At 38.3% G+C, this 18,026-nt stretch overlaps 1 protein-coding gene across 6 annotated transcripts in view; it reads right to left on the bottom strand.

The window, feature by feature from the left end:
- ADAMTSL3 (ADAMTS like 3) overlaps window positions 1-18,026 on the bottom strand; it is a 193,334-nt gene that overhangs the window by 71,224 nt on the left and 104,084 nt on the right. For all 6 annotated transcript variants that reach the window (XM_075100507.1, XM_075100506.1, XM_075100508.1 and 3 more), the window contains exon 7: window positions 8,056-8,182. In XM_075100507.1, the coding sequence (XP_074956608.1) occupies window positions 8,056-8,182 (127 nt within the window). The remainder of the gene's footprint in view (window positions 1-8,055; window positions 8,183-18,026) is intronic.

Below are 18,026 nucleotides of genomic sequence, written 5' to 3'. Positions count from 1 at the left end.
GCTGGTGTAGAGGAAGTTCACTTTTGCAAATTCAAAAAGTAATGTGAGTTGAATGTCAGTGATGCATAGTCTCCAGAATTCCTCATAGAATATTTAGAGGAAGAATATTTGAGTTTAGTTCTAACTAAAAAATAGTTGAAGAATCTTTCTTTCCACTTTAAACAGGACCTTTTTTATAGTAGATGCTAAATTATCAACTTCTGGTTTACATCTTCTTAGCATAAGTATGAAATGCTGCCAAATGTTCAGGATACTTCAAGCAAATACTGCAATTATTTCTTCTGAAATAAACACCTTCTTATGTTACAGTTTTTATATCGCCAATTTCTAGGAAGGTCATTTAAATATAAAATTTATTTTGGATGTAATAAAATATGATCTTTATTAATTTCATACTTGGGTATTCCACCAGAGTGCAAAATACTACAGTAAGAACAATAATACAGTTAAGGACCCCTGGAAAAAACATTAACTACTGAACCACTTAATATCTTTTTGCATCTTGTTTTTTCATCAGGCGAATTGCTAAAGATAGCCAGAAGGTAGTGGATGCGTATATCTTTAAAGTAAGGAAATAACTACCGAATTCATATGTGCTCTACAGTATTTGAGAGAAAGCAGGTTTGAGGGGCCCATCTGTCCCTACTTGGTCAGGAATTGTATCCTATCTTGACAACCAACCAGCAGTTACAGCACAAAACCTCAAATAAGAGTCTGATTATGACCAGTTCTGAATACATGCAACTGCTGTTTTGAAGTGGAACCAAGTGCACTCTGCACTGCATGGATGAGGCCCAGATTTGCAGATGTGCAGATATGTGTAGTACTGCTCCTCTTGAGAACAACCAGGGTCTTTCTGCTGTGCTTCCTCCACCTCCTTACAGCAAGTTCCGCTCGCCTCAGCAGGCCTTGTTGATCCCTTTTCAGGATGCTTCACATTCCTTTAGCAGTACTACAGACATTCCACCCTCACCAAAGCACTCTCTGATATGGTCCAAAAGTCTCATGGGGGTGCTAAATTTGGTGTTTCTCTGCAGTGGAGACAATATTACCAGAAAGTATTTTATTTGCATTAGAGGAGATGACTAAGTTCACCGCCACAGCAATGTTCAACCTCTGCAGCCCCACAGACCTGTCAAGAAGTCTGACAGCAGGAGATTCTTGTAACCTGATGGAGATAATTATGACCTGGGGCAGTCATTCCATGAGATGAAGTAAATTATAGGAAAAAATAAAAGTGAGATTTTTGGAATTCTGAGCCAAGATGGGGAAGTGGAAGAAAATGGGACAGAGCTGACCTTAGGGACTCCACCTTCTCCTGAGGACAGCTTTAATTTCCTACAAAACAGTAGTTATTACTGTCCAGGTCTGGCTCCAAAACTATATATTCCGAAGGTCTCCAGTTCTCAGCTGAAGCATATAATTCATATTCTTAAGGCCCTGCAAACGCATTTAAAAATGGTTAGGCTGTACATTTCCCATTAAATCAGTAGGATTCATAAGAGTAGACTCCTATGAAAACGTTTGGGGAAATTGCTACCCTGAAATCTAAGGTTAGAATTTCCAATTATCTTTTTTCCCCAACTTAAACTAGTTGCATATAGTTGAAAGTTAATTGCTGACCTTCATCTAAAGCTCAAAACAAATAAGCCCAAAATCATCTGGAACATGCAGAAACATTAGACTGTAAAATCTGATTTTGGATTTATAAAGCTCACCTTAAAAACTGAGAAACAGGTGAGATATTGTCTCTTTATTCTAACACTGCTTTCACTGTAGGGATTCCCGAGAGCATGTGGGTCATCTTTCTCCAGCATCTGCTTGAAATGAGCTTTCTGCTCTTACCCGGGGACTCTCTCAGCAAATGTGTGCACACACTACACATACCACTTGCTGATTAGGCTCCTGGATTGCTTTTACTTTAGATGGCAAGGTTTGATCCTGTTTCTATGGTGTTAATGTGGATTCAGATTTTGGATCTCAATGAGAGCAAGATCAGACTCCCTGCTATGGTAAGACTGGGAGCTAATCCCCAGGATCAAAATAAAGGAGCCACATTCCTGAGCTCAATCCAATTCAGCAGGTTTTATTTATTTTTCCATGTGGGCCATGGTGGACCCATTTACTGTTTCACATATGGGCCAGTTGGGATTTTTCCCTCTCTTCTCTTACAGCAGGGCAGAGGGTTTATTTCAGGCCTATAAAAACTGTTTCTTTCCGTGTATTTGCTCAGCACTTATCTGCTGGTCCTCCAGCTATGATCGAAGACCTATGTGCTCTCAACATACAAAGAACAATAGTCTAGGAACAGCTACCAACACAAGGGAACTGAAAAGCTCAAAATGTTTGGAGTCTTATTGCAGTGGCTTCCCTCATCCACTCTAACATTAGGCATAATTTCAGATGACATTTGTGCTGGGGTATGCGCTAACCTGCCAAATGACAAGAATCTGTGCAAAGCCAAACAGATACTCTTAAAAAGACACCTGAGCTAGATAGGTATATGCTACTGTATGCAGCAGTTGTATATCTTGACCCTACAAGTCACATTGCAAAATCTGTATGGGCACATCCTTTCTGTCCTTAAGTCCTTCCCTCTCAAGTCTCACACTCTCCCACTCCTCTGTAGCCCCACCCCTCTGTCCACTGGTCTTATGATTCATGGCTGCCTCCTCTTCTGAGAGCCCAGCTTCTTTGAATTGTGGAGTAAGTATTTCTAAGGTGTGGTAACCTGCTTTTGAGACAAACAGTGTGGCCTCAACTCCTGTTAGTTATATACTTACTTCTTTCTACTGCTGGACACCTCATCTAAAATGTGTATGCACTGGAGAAAATGTGCAGACACGCGGTAAACAGCCTATCAAGAAAATGTATCTCAAGGAAATGCAGTGAGAAATAAATCATGAAATAGCCAATGTTCTAACACAGGAATTTATCCTAATAAGAGACATCAGGAAAGTAAAGGAGGCAGCTTCATACTACCTATAACAGCCCCAGGTAAACCAACCAAACTAAACAGATCTGTAGACTGAAATAGTTGATTCTGAAGACCCAGCATCCACACTATACTCATTGCAGGTGCTTCACTTTGGACTAACTGTAGTCTGATCCCATGGACTGCATATTCAGTAGCTATTGGAGATTATTAGGTACTTTTCTGGGGCACAGCATCTGGTTTAGCTTCATTTTAAAAAATCCATTTTATGCTCTCCAAGACCACTCCATGATGTGAACTGATGAGCAGTATGTTAGGACCATGATGAAATTTGCTTCAAGAACCATACTCCTTATCCAAACTGAAACGCTAATGTGTTGGCATTCTATCCCTCCCCACACATAGTTTTTCTTCCAAACCAGTCCCAAATTCCTCTCCTGGCTCTACATACAGTTGATTTTTCCCCCTTCCTCTTGTGTTCATGTTATGTTAAGTTATGTTATGTTAAGTGTTTATGACTACATCTCCAACCACAGATTCCTTATCTAATCTGAGTCTTCCACTCTTCCTCTTTTTCTTTGATCTAATGTACCCATACAGCCAGTCCTAGGTCCTCCTCCCACCTTCTCATATCTTTCCCTCACTTTATGAACTAATGTCAATTTTTTCTGTTCAGCTAGTCTCATCTTGTCTGTCCTTCTCCTCATGTCATCTCTTCACCCCCAGTCATAAGTCTGAAGCTTGGGAGAGTCAGAAGCTCTCCACAAAGTCTCTTCTGTAATGCCTGGGTGTGAGGCAGGAGGCACCATAGAGTTCATCTCATGGTACTCATTCTACACTGCACCAAAGTAGAAAGCAAAAGAAACCTCAAGGACACTTTTTAATAGCTTAGCTCTGGAAGAGCAACACGTTAATTTATTCTAAGGAGATCGCACTTATATGACGTGTTTGGAATTAGGACATGTAACAAGCTAGAGCACACTTAAAGGATAAGTTTTCAGAAGTGTCAGCTGTTAACATCCACGAAGTCTCTACAGAGCCTGAAGAAAAAAGGGGTTTGGTTGTTTGGGTTCTGTTTTTTGTTTGGGGGTTTTTTGGTTTAGGTTTGGGGTTTTTGGGGGTTTTGGGGTTTTTTTGTTTGTTTGTTTTTGAAGGGTTGTAGTAAAATATGTGTTGATGTTCACAGATATTGCAAAAGACTTGTCCATGACCAGAAGGTCATTGCCTGCCAAATCTCAAATCCCTGATCCATGGTCAAGTCCAACAAAGTCCAAAGTTAAGACATATTAAAGAAAAGGTCTCAGGAATGTTTTGACAGTGGGAAACAACATGTTTTTCTCTGCTGTGTCCTTGGAATATGCTGAGTTGTTTTGGCTGAATTTTCTCCAAAACATTCAGCACCTGGCATGGAAAGTTTCTGACCCAGCTGTTGAATTTTGGCAAAAAATCTTTTGTATAAAGTGAAGTATCAGGCAACCTTGACAATGGGGGTTACTAGCTCCATGTATACTGATTTCAAAGAGGGAAAATAGATGTGAGGTAGCAAGTTGTCACAAAACTGAGCCAGCTGATGATACAGAACAGGGAGCCTTGCAGAAGGCCTCTGTTTAGATAAATGACCAAAGTGAAATTAGGTTTTTGGTTAAGTGTGTTTGGGATGTTGACATACAAACATGTGACAATAAGTAACCAATAATAAATTACAGAAGTGCCACAGAAGTGCATGCCAAGAAGAAATTCAGTTACAAAGCTATCGACATCGAAACCTTTTGTATGAAGCTTTTGGCAAAAAGTTGAGAAAAGTAAAACTTGCAAGAATCAAACAGTTTAAGAAACAGATAAAACCAGATTAGGACAACTCTGTGCCTTCAGCTTCACTCACTGTTAATTTCAGAACCAGCACCTTTTCTTCTTCCTTTGTATTAGAACCAGAACAATTTCCTACCATTACTTGCCAATAATGGTGCAGAAAGCAGACATGAGGGCCCAATCCTACAATTTTTCCATGTGCACAAAGTGCAGTGGAGTTAATGGGAGTTCCATGCATATAGTACTAGAAACATCATCAAGCCCATGATATCTCATTTCCCAATGGGACGGTACATTTTACAACCTATTACACTTTTTGTTTGAATATCATTAGTCAAACCTTTAATCATTTTACCAGAATGTAAAATCTGGCTTGCTGGCAGAAGTCTAACTTACTTTGTCTTTCAAAGGCAATTAAGTGTTAGTGGAAAAAATAAAGAACTTTTGAAATGACATTTCGTTTCATATTTGCAAAACAGTAAGCTTTCTTTCAGTGCTGTTTAGCTTTCCGATCAAAAGGCATTAATTTTATGTAAAAACATATTAAAAAGATAATAAAACAAAGTGAGCTCTTTATGACAAATCATTTGCTATTAATGCCTAAATTTCTTCTTTTTTTTTTTTTTTTAAATAAGGACGAAGATAACTGGGCACTTCTCTTTTCCCTTAAGTCTCCTTTTCTTTTTTCATAAGAAAATCTTTGACTTTTGCTCTCCTTCCAATTCTTTAATTTGCCTCATTGCACAATAAAATTTACATCCTTCTCACAACCTTACAAGCTCCCTCTTAAATACATGTCTGTCATGTGTCAATATTTTACTTCTCAACGCTAGATCAGAAAGCTTTCAAATTACTATTTTGAAGGTATTGTGTCTCCCTTCACTGATACATTAGCACAAAGAAAGCATGGCTTTATTTCCACAATTCATTCACACAGAGAATGATTATATGGAACTGCTTCCATAGTGTTGAACAACTTGACCCAAAAAAGATTTTGGCACTATCACAATACCAAGAAAACCATCAAAAGTTCTGATTTTAGTAAAATGTGTACTGTTTTGCTTATGTGAACTTAATTCATTCATATAATCTAGCCTACTGCAATGCCAGATAAAACCAAAACTTGACACAACTGACATCTTTCCCCAGAACAGTCTTTCTTCATCTTTAATTTTTAAGAACTCTTGAAGAGCCACTGAATTATGACGGAGAAAAAAATGAACCATGAGTATTTTTCATAACCTGGTCAAGGCAATGAGAGACTTTCCAACAAGTGATGTCAGCTGTAGTCAGCTCTTACCTGTGCCCGAACGCCACAAGTGAAATGAACGTTTTCTGTTGCAAAATGAGAGTTTCAAAACCAGATCCCCACCTTTACCACTTTGCCTTTGCACACTAAGCAGCAATTAAATGTGAATCTTTTCATTTCACTTATCATGAACTATCCAACCCAACTTGCCAATGCAACAAGTTTAGTCTGTGTTGGCTTGGAACTACCTGGAGTGTCCCCAAGAATCCTTCTTCTCCAGGAGAGTCTCTGTTGCTGTAAAACTGGAATAGACAATGCAGTTCTTTTCTGCTCCACCTGACCTCCACATCAGAAAGGGGAAGAGATATTTTGTATGTTTATGTCCCTATATATCTGTTTCCATCTATATAGAGACACACAAGACAAATACTACTTGGTAATACCACAAAATTATTATCCAATCTTTACTGCTTCACAAGTGCTTGCTCTCTGCTGAGCAGAAGTTCTAAGTATTTGATATGACAAAGTGAATAGAAAGTGGCCCGCCATGAAAACTTTTTCAGCTCACTGTAAACATTAAAGATATTTGCTCAGTGTTACAGGATGAAAAACTTTATAAATTACTGAACTACATTCTCTCACCCATGAAAAAGGCCTATAGTAAAGGCACGGAAAAGGCTGACACTGATAGCCCAGCTGGTATGCAAAAAAAGGCTCTTTGACCTGTGCAAAATTATTCTGTGACTTTAAAAGATGCTGCCACAAAATATTCACTTTTAATTTAGATTACCTTTGTTATACATATGTATTGAATTACAGAAATTATGCACCTGCACTGCTTAAGATAACCTAATACGAAACTTCGTCAATCAAATCAAGTAATCATACTGCAAGGTAACAAGCATTAAGATAACACACATTGCACTTCAAGTTACATCCACATTGAAGCATACTGCAAGCAGTGGCATTAAAAAAACATGGAAATATCTACAGGTACTGCAACAAGAATTAAGCATGATTTCAAAATCAGGGCACAAGTGATATCTTTGCAGGCTGAATTACAACGGTACTAAAATATATGCAGCTGTCAAAGGCAGGTGCTTCACCCATTTAAAAAACAAACAAACAAATAAAAACCTGCTTGCATTTGAACTTTGAGTATTGACTTTAAGAGCACTGGATCATCACCCTTGCATCTTCTGGCTCTGCAGGAAGGTAACGAACCCTAAAGGCTCCATATCTATGTGACAAATGCACATGACAAATGCATATTTTGAGTTTAGAAACAAAAAATAGATGTGAGGCAACTATCTCACATAATAAACACATTGGACATATGCTGTGAGATTATAGGGAGCATCTTCTGTGAGGGCGGAAAGCACAAGCATCAGAGGCGAGACTCCAGTAAAGGGTCTGATTCAGACACCCCTCCTTTCTTATATTTTCAATACTACTGAGACCTACAGAGTTACTCACAGTAAGATGCTAATTATTTTGAGAAAGAATAGCAAAAAATTGAGCCAAAGACACACAAAAAAGAGAAGAAAGTATTATTCCCTTTCACCTTGTGCTTTTCGTACCATAGAAGTAGTTAACTTGCCTCTGAAGTTCAACTGTCTTTAGACACTTTTTTTTAAAAAAAAAAAAAAAGGAAAAGTTAAGTTGAAAACCAGGCATTTTCAATCACAGGCCACAATTTCCATAAAACCATCTATAAGATGTTTCCATGATTTAAAAACACTGTTACAGCATCACATATATTGCAACATGAGGATACCCTCTAAAATAAGATGTGCATCTTGATGGTTATTCCTGATAGAATGAATTGAGTAACTCTATTAAAAAATGCATATCTCAAATTCTTTCCTAGCTATACCCTAATGTGTGGGATCCCTCATGGAATTTCAATACACTAATCTAGCACAGACTTTAGCATAAGTAGCTTTGGAAAACTGTAAACAAGTGTATAGTTAAAAGGTCAGCACTCTGCAATATGTATGTTAATATACAAGCAAAAAACATAGTCAAGGATAAATTATTATAGGATGAATTTGCAACCTACTTTTCTCTGGTGAGACATGTGCCTTAGCTTGTCCCCTCACAAGCCTGCATGTTGAACCATCTCCCGCACAGATTCCACAGTTGTCTTCCTTGGCATTGCTCCCAAGTTGTCGATCACAGCCTACTGCCTGCCAACATCAACACCACAGTCAGAAGGAGGGCAAAGCTGTAGTAGACATGCTCAGGTTTCTGGAATTTTATTTATTATGTTATCCTTTTGATTTTATGAGCTGGCCTCATTCTATCAAAGCATATCTTGCTATTTAGGATTTTAAAAGCACACTATCGTTTCCATTATTTTAATGATGAACCACAACAACTGATATATTAAGCTATTCAAGCATAGGAAATACAGGAATAAGTTTCCTACTACTTATGTGAATGAATACCATTGAGTGCTATTCTTTTCCAACACAAGGGGCAACTATATTATTTACAATTTGGTTTTCATCACCTGTTTAATTATGTCTGAGAAAGGATTAATGCAATGAAATAACCCAAGTTAAATATTTAAAAGGCACTCAGCCTTCAGCTTCACAGGCAAGCAGCTGTGGGCAGTGCTCATAATCTAGTATCTTGGCCATTCACAGTTTAACTGGCATCCGTGTAGATCTCTCTGCCATTTACATCAATGTCAATCACATACATTCGCTAACCAGGTTTTAAAAAACTTGGATGATTCAGTTCTCACCTTTTGATTATTTGTTTCTGAATATGAGACCCAATCTATAAAACTTTCCAATGATTATTATAAAAACACCCAACCTTAAACATGGCCAAAAATTCCAAAAGCAAAGTTTTTGAAAAACTGTCAACTGGAAACTCTCCAAACTATAAGGAAAACATTTTTCCAGGTTTTCCTTTTTCTTCATATCTGTCACCCCACAAGAAGCATAAGAGTGAGAATGGGAAGACAAAGAATAGACAACATTGACTAAAAGCACCTTCCTGCTGGAAGGGAGGTAAATATTTGGTCTCATCTATCTTACCATTCACGATTTCATAGAAGAAATTTGCAGGGAGGACCAAATGTGGAGCGATTCGGTAAAAAGCTAATCTGCAGCTTCAAGTTTTCTCAAGTCACCCTATATGCCTCTTATATCCACACATATATATTTAACCAAACTCTGACAAATGGATAGAAAGCACTCTGGAATATCCAGTTAAAAGCAGTGCTAGAATTCTGAAATTGGCCAGCACACTCCTCTTCCTATATAAAAATGCTTGGAAGGGGCAGTATTAGCTGCCAAGATCCACTGCATCTGCGCTATGCCAAAACTGACACATGATCCCCTTGGAGAGGTGAGGATCGAGTCTGCACGTAAGAGGCAGGGTTGGGTCTTCCAGTCTCTGAGTTAACACACACTCACAGTGGGGGACGCACCGCACAAATCATGTGCATCCGCTGCCAAACGTGGCGAAATGTAATCTCTAAGTTGCATGTGTCTATAGAAAAGACAGCAAAGCAGCCCCACCTCCCACTCCTGCCCCTTTCCCTTATTTTCCCAGTGCCCTACATATTTGGTTCTCTTAAGAGGAGGGCATTATGGCGGACCATTTACAATAAATACTTTGGTTGAGAGACATGCTGCACTGAACGGCACCTCCTTGCTAAAGGGTTCAGTTTTACTGTAGAATTCTACATTAGCAGCAGGAAATTAATTTACTCCTGCAACTGAAGGAGATGGTCATCCTATGTATCCCAGCAAATAATTAATTTTAAAAAGAAGCAAGCAGCTTAACTGAAATGATTTAATGTTAGTGTTAAGTGTTAATAAAAACTCAGTTGTAAAAATGAAAAATCAATACATGTGCATGAAATGAGACCATCTCAGAACAGGTGCTGCTACATAGAAGCTGTGCAGGAACACTATACTGTAATTTGGGATTGGATTAAAGATTAAAATGTTTTCACTTTGATATGCTTTTTAGCATTAGCTCTGGGTTCATCACTGACATCCAGAAAATAACAAAAAGACAAATTATTGTAAACAAATTACTCTAAACAAGATTATCTGGCCATTTTATCACCAATTAGCATTGAGAAATGAAAGAAAACAACACCATTTCAGAAACAGAAACTGACTGGGCCACTGTGTGAATTAGGAAGCAGGTAAAATTTCAAGGGATATAATAATACAGTGCCTTAGACTTGACAACTGTCTTTCAGTTCCCAGCTCTGCAACAGACTTTCTTTTTGACCTTTGAAAACTTCCTGTGCTTTTCAGTTCCAGTCTGTGAAAGGGGTATAACTGCAATTCCCCACCTCACAGGGATGTTGCAAGAATAAATCTCCTAAAGATTCTGAAACATTCAGATGGTGTAATGGTGGGGACCATACCAGTAGTTGTGAGAGTCTATATTTCTTTCAGGCAGACTTTTAAAGTACTTATTACTTTCCACTGCTTCTCCTGCTCTTATTTACATAAAGATGCTACTAGCACACGGATGTAAATTGTTAAACTACTGCAAGCGTAATCTCTCTCCAGACCTCACACATTTCCATTTCATAGTGTAATCTCATTTTCTAAATGTTAAGAATCTGTTTATTCACTCATCAATTAATTCTCAAAAGAAAAATTAAGCTGCACGTTGTGATACTCTGTGTGAGCAATTGCTATTTTTATTAGTTTAAGCTCTTGTATATTTGTAGGCTACAGATCCGGCAAGCCTTTGGTGGGAGGAGGGTATTGAGCAAGCAGAGTACTTGCAAGACCAGCCCATTAAAGCCCAACATGATAATAATATACATACTGAGCTATTACACACAGTCACTATGAAAACAAACTCTCATTGCATATAACAAAAATTATATAACTGTGCAAACACAAGGCACGATTGTGTCCAGCATGGAACATAAAAAAAAGATAATCAGCACAGCAGCATACTTTAGAGGACTGTTTCGTATAGTATTATTGCTTATTTTTTAATAATACACAAATGCCACAGAAATAAAACAGGAGTGCTAGCTGCAAGGGGCTTGGATGAGGGAAAAGCTTTATGGCTCCCCTGCCAGCAAAGGTGCTATGTTCACCTAGATGCATTCACCCTCTGCAGACTTCCTTCTAAGATTATGTTTATGTCAACTGCTATGAATATGAGTATCAAGCAATGATATCCCGGAACACAATTTAGAAAACTCAAATTAGTATCACAATTAAGGCTTGAAACGAGCACAGAATTTCAGATTTTGTTTAACGTGAAACACCCCACAATTCTGCAGATTCTACTGTAACAAGCCTCAAATTTAGAGTTAATTCAACAAGTTTTGCTACCCTGGGTTGTTAATGAGCGAACGCTAGGGTGGGGTGATCAACACTGTGGTGGAGTGTATTTCAAACCTGACTGTCTAGGGTTAGCCTTATTTATCTGTTTGTAAAACTTTGATAGGAAGCAGTATTTCTCATACAAGCTGGGCAGCCATGGATCTCACCAAAATAACAGGCAGCTGCAAGGTATAGCCTCAAAGACATGGCATTTTTACACCAAACATTATGAATTTAAGGTATTCATATTTTAGCCAATAAGTATTAGAAAAATACAGAATTTGATGAAACATTTTGAAGAGAGTACATCTGTATTTGCTAGCAAAGCTGCAACAAGGACAAGAAAAGGATATATGGCAACATCCTTCCTCAGCTCTCACACCATCTTAGCAAGCCAAAGAGGTCTGATGATTTTCACAATTAAGGCATTTGTTAGGGTTAATTTACCACACATTGCTCGCTGTTTACAGAGCAAAGGGATCAGCTGTAAATATTACAGGCAGATTGGGAAAACATCTGCAGGCTTTTAGAGCATAGCCAGAAATAATTATATTAAGTGATTTTAACGTAGGCTGCATAAACGAAAAAAAGTGATAATACAAAAATTGTGTAATGGAAGGATTGGGACCCTGTCAATTTAAGAAATCTGCAGTCATAAATTCCATCATTCAAAAAAATGATACAAGTATTGCAATGACTAGGTTATGAGTTCCTCAGACAGAGGGAGAATATTGACCAATATGTAAAAAAATGAACAATAAGTAGAACTTTAATATAAAAAGCATATTGAGGAAATGGGTAGTTTGTGCATCTAACAATTTGCCCATGATGGGGTATCTATGAATTTTGGTATGACATGATTATTTTCAGAAACTGGTGTCTGATCCATTACTATTTTAGGACAGAACCTGAATATGTTATTTGTCTCTGTTCTTCCAAAGGAAAAATATTTATATGAAAAATAATAATGCTGGTTTGCCACAAGCAGCTAAAATAGAATTTTATTAATTTGATTAAGCAGTGAACAGAAATGCTCGTGTGCTTCGGAAAACTTCTAAACTAAATGTTAGTATGCCAGTGCTATTGTGAAAGACAATACTGTGTTAAATATTTTGTAGCATGCTTAGAATAGCTCACGTAGGTTCAGAAAGGCAAAGGAAGAGCAAAAGGTCAGGGTATAAAATATAGTAATACAGATGAAAGAAAAATTAAATTGCTGCTGATATATTAGAAATGACTATGGAACATTACAAATATTTTTGCAAATATGAATCCAAAAATCACTCAGAAGCTCCACAGCTGTTTCTTCAGCTCTTATTAACTTTCAGCTCTTATTTTAACTTTCAGCTGAGAAACTAGACTTAAACAAAGTAATTAATAAAACATGTTAATTTTAATTTGTGAAGGTCAAAATATAACCTGTTAAATACAAGGATCTTCTTTTCTTAAGGAGATGTTTGTAATTAACTATGATGAGAAAATGGACAGGACTGCAAGGTGACAGGTTTTTAACTAAGATTCCAATATGGGAAAAAAGGCACTGTAGTGAAAAACCCAGCAAATCCCAAACACCCTTCAGAGTCTTCTCTTAATAAACATAAATACAAACATGGACTAGATTTGCCAATGCAGAGACCAATCCAGGGCTGGGTTTTGAAATTTCAACTTTTGCTTGTTAGACCACTGCTTTAGACCTCCTTATTCCCTCAAATGTTATTCCGTCAAATGACCACTCACCCCCAGCTGCAGGCAGACCACCATTTTGCATAGAACACATTCCACAGAGGTGAGTTGTCAATTACAAAAATGTTATATGTCAATTACAAAAAAAAAACCAAACCCAACACCACCCACGTTTCTGGGATGCCAATGACTCAAGATTATGTACTTCTAATAAAGAACCTGAAGATATACCTATGCTATACAAAAGAAGAATACTTATCTGAAACATGAGTAAGCCCAGAGATCTGTGCGTATCTGTCATTATTACTATCAAAAGTAAAAAGTAAAAGTATCAGCAATAGTGTGGCCAGCAGGAGCAGGGAGGTGATCGTGTCCCTGTGCTCAGCACTGGTGAGGCTGAAACTCGAATCCTGTGTCCAGTTTTGGGCCCCTCACTACAAGAAGGACATTGAGGTGCTGGAATGTGTCCTGAGAATGGCAACAAAGCTGGTGAAGGGTCTGGAGAGCAGGTCTTATGAGGGGAGGTTGAGGGAATTGGGGTTGTTTAGTCTGGAGAAGAGGAGGCTGAGGGGAGACCTTATCGCTCTCTACAACTACTCGAAAGGAGGCTGTAGTGAGGTGGGGGTTGTTCTCTTCTCCCAAGTAACAAGTGATAGGATGAGAGGGAATGGCCTCAAGCTGCACCAGGGGAGGTTTCGATTAGATATTAGGAAAAATTTCTTTACTGAAAGAGTGGTCAGGCATTGGAACAGGCTGCCCAGAGAGGTGGTGGAGTCCCCATCCCTGGAGGTGTTTAAAAGACGTGTAGACGTGGCACTTGAGGCCATGGTTTAGGAAGCATGGTGGTGTTGGGTTGACAGTTGGACTCGATGATCCTAGAGGTCTTTCCCACCCTTAATAATTCTATGATTCTAAAAGCATGAAATTATATACAGCAATATATATAATTATACATAGTATTTCTTTTTTGATAGGGGCTCCCCCTTCTACAGTCATCTGGAGCCAGAGATCCAGGTACAGCCAGAAAAAAACAAACATATTGAGGTCTTCTAATAGAAGTGGCCACAAAAGAATAAATTGCTGCTGTTTTTATTTGTGATGGATACATAATTTCTATGCAACTTTAAGACTGAACTTGCACTGGTGTCATTCTTTCTCTACCTACTGCGTCATAGACTAAGCTCTGTAGCAGACCACTTAAATATTCAGCAATGTGCATGTTAAATACTATATAATTTTATACTTTGAATAATAAAATTTTTATTGATATAGATTCTCATTTATCAGTGATTCCATTAAAATGATGTTTTTCAGTGTTCTGTGTTTACTCAAGTAACTGGCAGCTCAGTGTCAGGGTTGGATGTCCTTTATTAACGTGATTTGGTTTAATAAAATGAAAATAGAAAATCAACTCAACAACATCTCAATATGACATAATTACCATCCTTCTAGAGTTGCTGGGCAAACCCGACACTGCTTGGGGAAATCCAGATGAAGGCCTGGCTTTTTCAAAGGATGCACAACCATGTGTACTCATGAAATAGACTGCTAGTGGGATTTTAACACAAACATACAGATGGCATTTAGTGAAATCCAGCTGAAGCAGAAAAGCCAGCAAATAATTTATGGGGAAGTGCCCAGTGTGCTTAAAATGTAAAAGTAATACTACATTTCTGCTGAGCAAGGAACTGCATTGCAGATGCACAAATGGAGATGAAAATTATACACCTTCTCAAGAATGTGATAGAGTTATTACACAGGAGATCCTTTTCCTCAGGGGTGCAACAGTTTGTACTTATCCTAGTACATGTTTCCCTGTAGTTTTTGTTTTAAAATTGGCTTAGCAACAGATCTGTAAGCAAATCCTGGATTGGTTGAACCACCGATCTGCAAAGACTTTGTGGACTAGGTGCAATTGCATTTTCACTGCCTATGAAATCTGTCAAGAAGTGAAAAATGTAGAATGAAAGTAGACCATTACACCAAACAGATCCAATAAATTCATGTGACTGCCCTGCCACCAGGAGAGTAGTACTTGGGTTGTTATAACCTAAGTATTTATTTCAGCCTCACAAGAGATCAGAACTAAGAATAAAATGGAACAAAAATATCTACATACTTTTTAAGGTTATCAGCATTGCACAAAATACAAGATAACCTCAGAATTATTTCTGGCAAAAATATCTTCTCCAAGTCCTGTGACTTGACTAAGAAAGGATACATTTTATTTCAACATTTACTAGTAAAAGAAAGAAATAGTGAAAAATCCTTACATACTCTAAACGATAAATCTCTATTGCAGTTTATTGGAGTCACTCTCAATAGGGAAAATTAAAATCCTCAGGGTCTTAGTGAGAGAAAAACATTTCCATTTCTACAAACACAGACACACCACAAAATCCAGAACTCAGAGAAATTAAGGCTGTATTTTACTGCACAGTTGCATGTGCTATCACAGTACACAGATCTTAGTGCCGCAACGTCAGTTATTTGCTGCATTTATCTACTCTCTTGCTCTACTTGTCTTAGCACAGAACCACAGTACAGGAAGATGTTAGGAATGCCTGCATCTGCACCACAAATAATTAATTTTAAATATGGCTATGGGAATTTATGGTAATAAAAAAATGAGTATAAAACCTGTCATGTGAAAATCCTGCTCTGTCTTAGTCAATATTTCCCATGTATCTTTGCACTGCCTTAAAACCCTGCTGTCATTCAAAGCCCATCTATTAATTCACTTTGCAGTCTATGCTCACATCCTTTGCTTTGTGATAACTTCAGCTTGCACTTTATTTCTACACAGATAAAATATGTCCCTGGAGAGAATACAAAGAAAAAACTCCCACTGCCTCTTTCCCATGCTCATCATCTACAAGTAATTCATTCTGACAAGCAGAAGAAGAGATACCAGAATATCCCTCCAATTAAGGAAGCCAATTCCATTTGTTGGTTGGGTTTTTTTGGGTTGGGTTTTGGGTGGTATTTTTGTTTGGTTTTTTGTTTTCTTTTTTTTAATTATTTAATTACCTTTAAAAGTAGTGTGGAATACTAGCTTTCAAGCACCACTTTCAAACTCTGGTTTTTCTCATTAAAGATTTAACTTGTTCTGAGACAAGATTTTGTCCTCACATGGTCCTGTCTCATAACTCTTCAGTTATGTCTAAGCTCAGCCTAACAAAGGCCTTATTGTGGCACAGGTTCTCACATCTCTGCAATTGAGCCAGTGCAGGTCAGCAGTAGCCCAGAGGAGCTGACACAGGCTTCAGCATATGTTAATAAACAGAATACAGCCTCTTCAGGGACCTGGAGTATGTACTCTGACTAACAGAGAATGTCCCAGCCGATCACTTCACAGCAAGTGAGGCAGCAATCCCAGTTGCCAAGAAGAACGAGTGTTATTGGGGGTGGGAGTAAGAAAATTTCCTCTCTGTAAGGATTTTCAGTCATAAAGCAAAGGGTGTCAAAATGTAAACCTCAGAATAGAGGCTTAAATAAGTCAGAATGATGGACACGAGGAGACACACCATGATGTTCAAATTCCCCAGCCACCCATACAGCTGAAAAGAATGTAAAGCAATAAAAAAACACCAGAAGATAAAAAATACAGTGCATAAAATTCATTGCATACTAAAGGGGTCCTGAAAAGACTTTCCACATATTTCTGCAAACATTTTATATCTGAAGGCAAAAGGCTAGAGTGTTCCACAATTCCGTAAATCCACTTCCACCAAATAAAACAAAGCGTTTCCAAAACATTTATCTCTTACTACAGGATCTGTCACATGCTAGAGCAGATAAGAGATTATAGGACCACCCAGTAGGGGAGCAAGTGCACTTTCCCACAAGGTCTCCATTTGAAAAAATACACATACACACACTCAGAGTATAGGACACAAACTCCCATTGGGCTTCTTGTTTGTGAGAATGCTTTCAAAAAAGAAATCAATATATAGAACCAGATTACTTTGCTGCTTTTCTGGCTGGGTCCAGCCAAGGTGAAGTTAGCACTGGAGGATTTGAAGGTTACTAAGGCTCTAGTTCAAGACAACACCCAAATTGTGAGTTTTTTTACTCTCACTGCTCACATGCTTTAGGACCTTGCTATGCTGGGAAGTAAAATGGCATTTGTACAAAGATCACTAAAACAAAACAAAATTTGCCAGAGAGAATCACTTAGGAAAAAGAAATATAGATAAGAAATTGGAGATCAGAAGAAATCCGCTACTTATCTGACAAGAAAGAATAAACTTAGACAGTGAGAAATCCCTATAGGGAGTATTTCTCCATAAGAAACAGTAGGAGGGAGAATAAGACAAAATCTGAAAAGATACATCAGTTTCTAGCTGCAGTGGGCAGCTGCAAAATAAAAAGTGATTCCAAAAGATCTTTTCAGTGTCTGAGAGTATCCTATTATTACCTGCAGTAAAAGCACGCCTCTGAGTTGCCAACGTCATCACAAGGGAAACACTATACTGAGATGGACTGTGACTTCACAGTGGTGCAAATGCAGCCCTTGGAGGGTGGCTACATGATCTGCTGGCTTGGGTGGGGCCAAGAGCCTCCATCGAGCAAGGAAACCCACCCACTGAGGCTATGGAGGGTGGTGCTGGCAGGTTATGTAGGATGTGTTCACCCATGCTCACCACAGTCCCATCCTTCTGTGGGACTTCTGGAGAGCCACCAACATTTCCCAGCTGAACGGCAGCTGGAGCTCCCCACTCTCCTCCGTTTTATGACATATGTCACATGTATGTGTAATCATATGAAGATTTTGATACATAGCTCTCAGAGCCAGAAAGTTTTGTTGGATCTACGTGAGTAATTCCCATAGTCTCTCTGGATAAGGTCCAGCCTGCCAACTCTGGTGCCTGCAGTAATACGTAGGCAGAGTGCAGGTCTCTACACAAGGATTCCTCCGTGCTGCAAAATGTACTTTACTTTGTGTGTTCACTAATTAATTGTACCCAAGAAAGAGTGCCAGGTTCAGTATAAAAGCTGACTTAATATAGAGCTACTTCGA

This window comes from Phalacrocorax aristotelis, chromosome 7 (genome assembly GCF_949628215.1).
Source record: "Phalacrocorax aristotelis chromosome 7, bGulAri2.1, whole genome shotgun sequence".
Lineage (NCBI taxonomy): Eukaryota > Metazoa > Chordata > Aves > Suliformes > Phalacrocoracidae > Phalacrocorax > Phalacrocorax aristotelis.
This window is presented reverse-complemented; position numbering and strand designations above follow the sequence as displayed.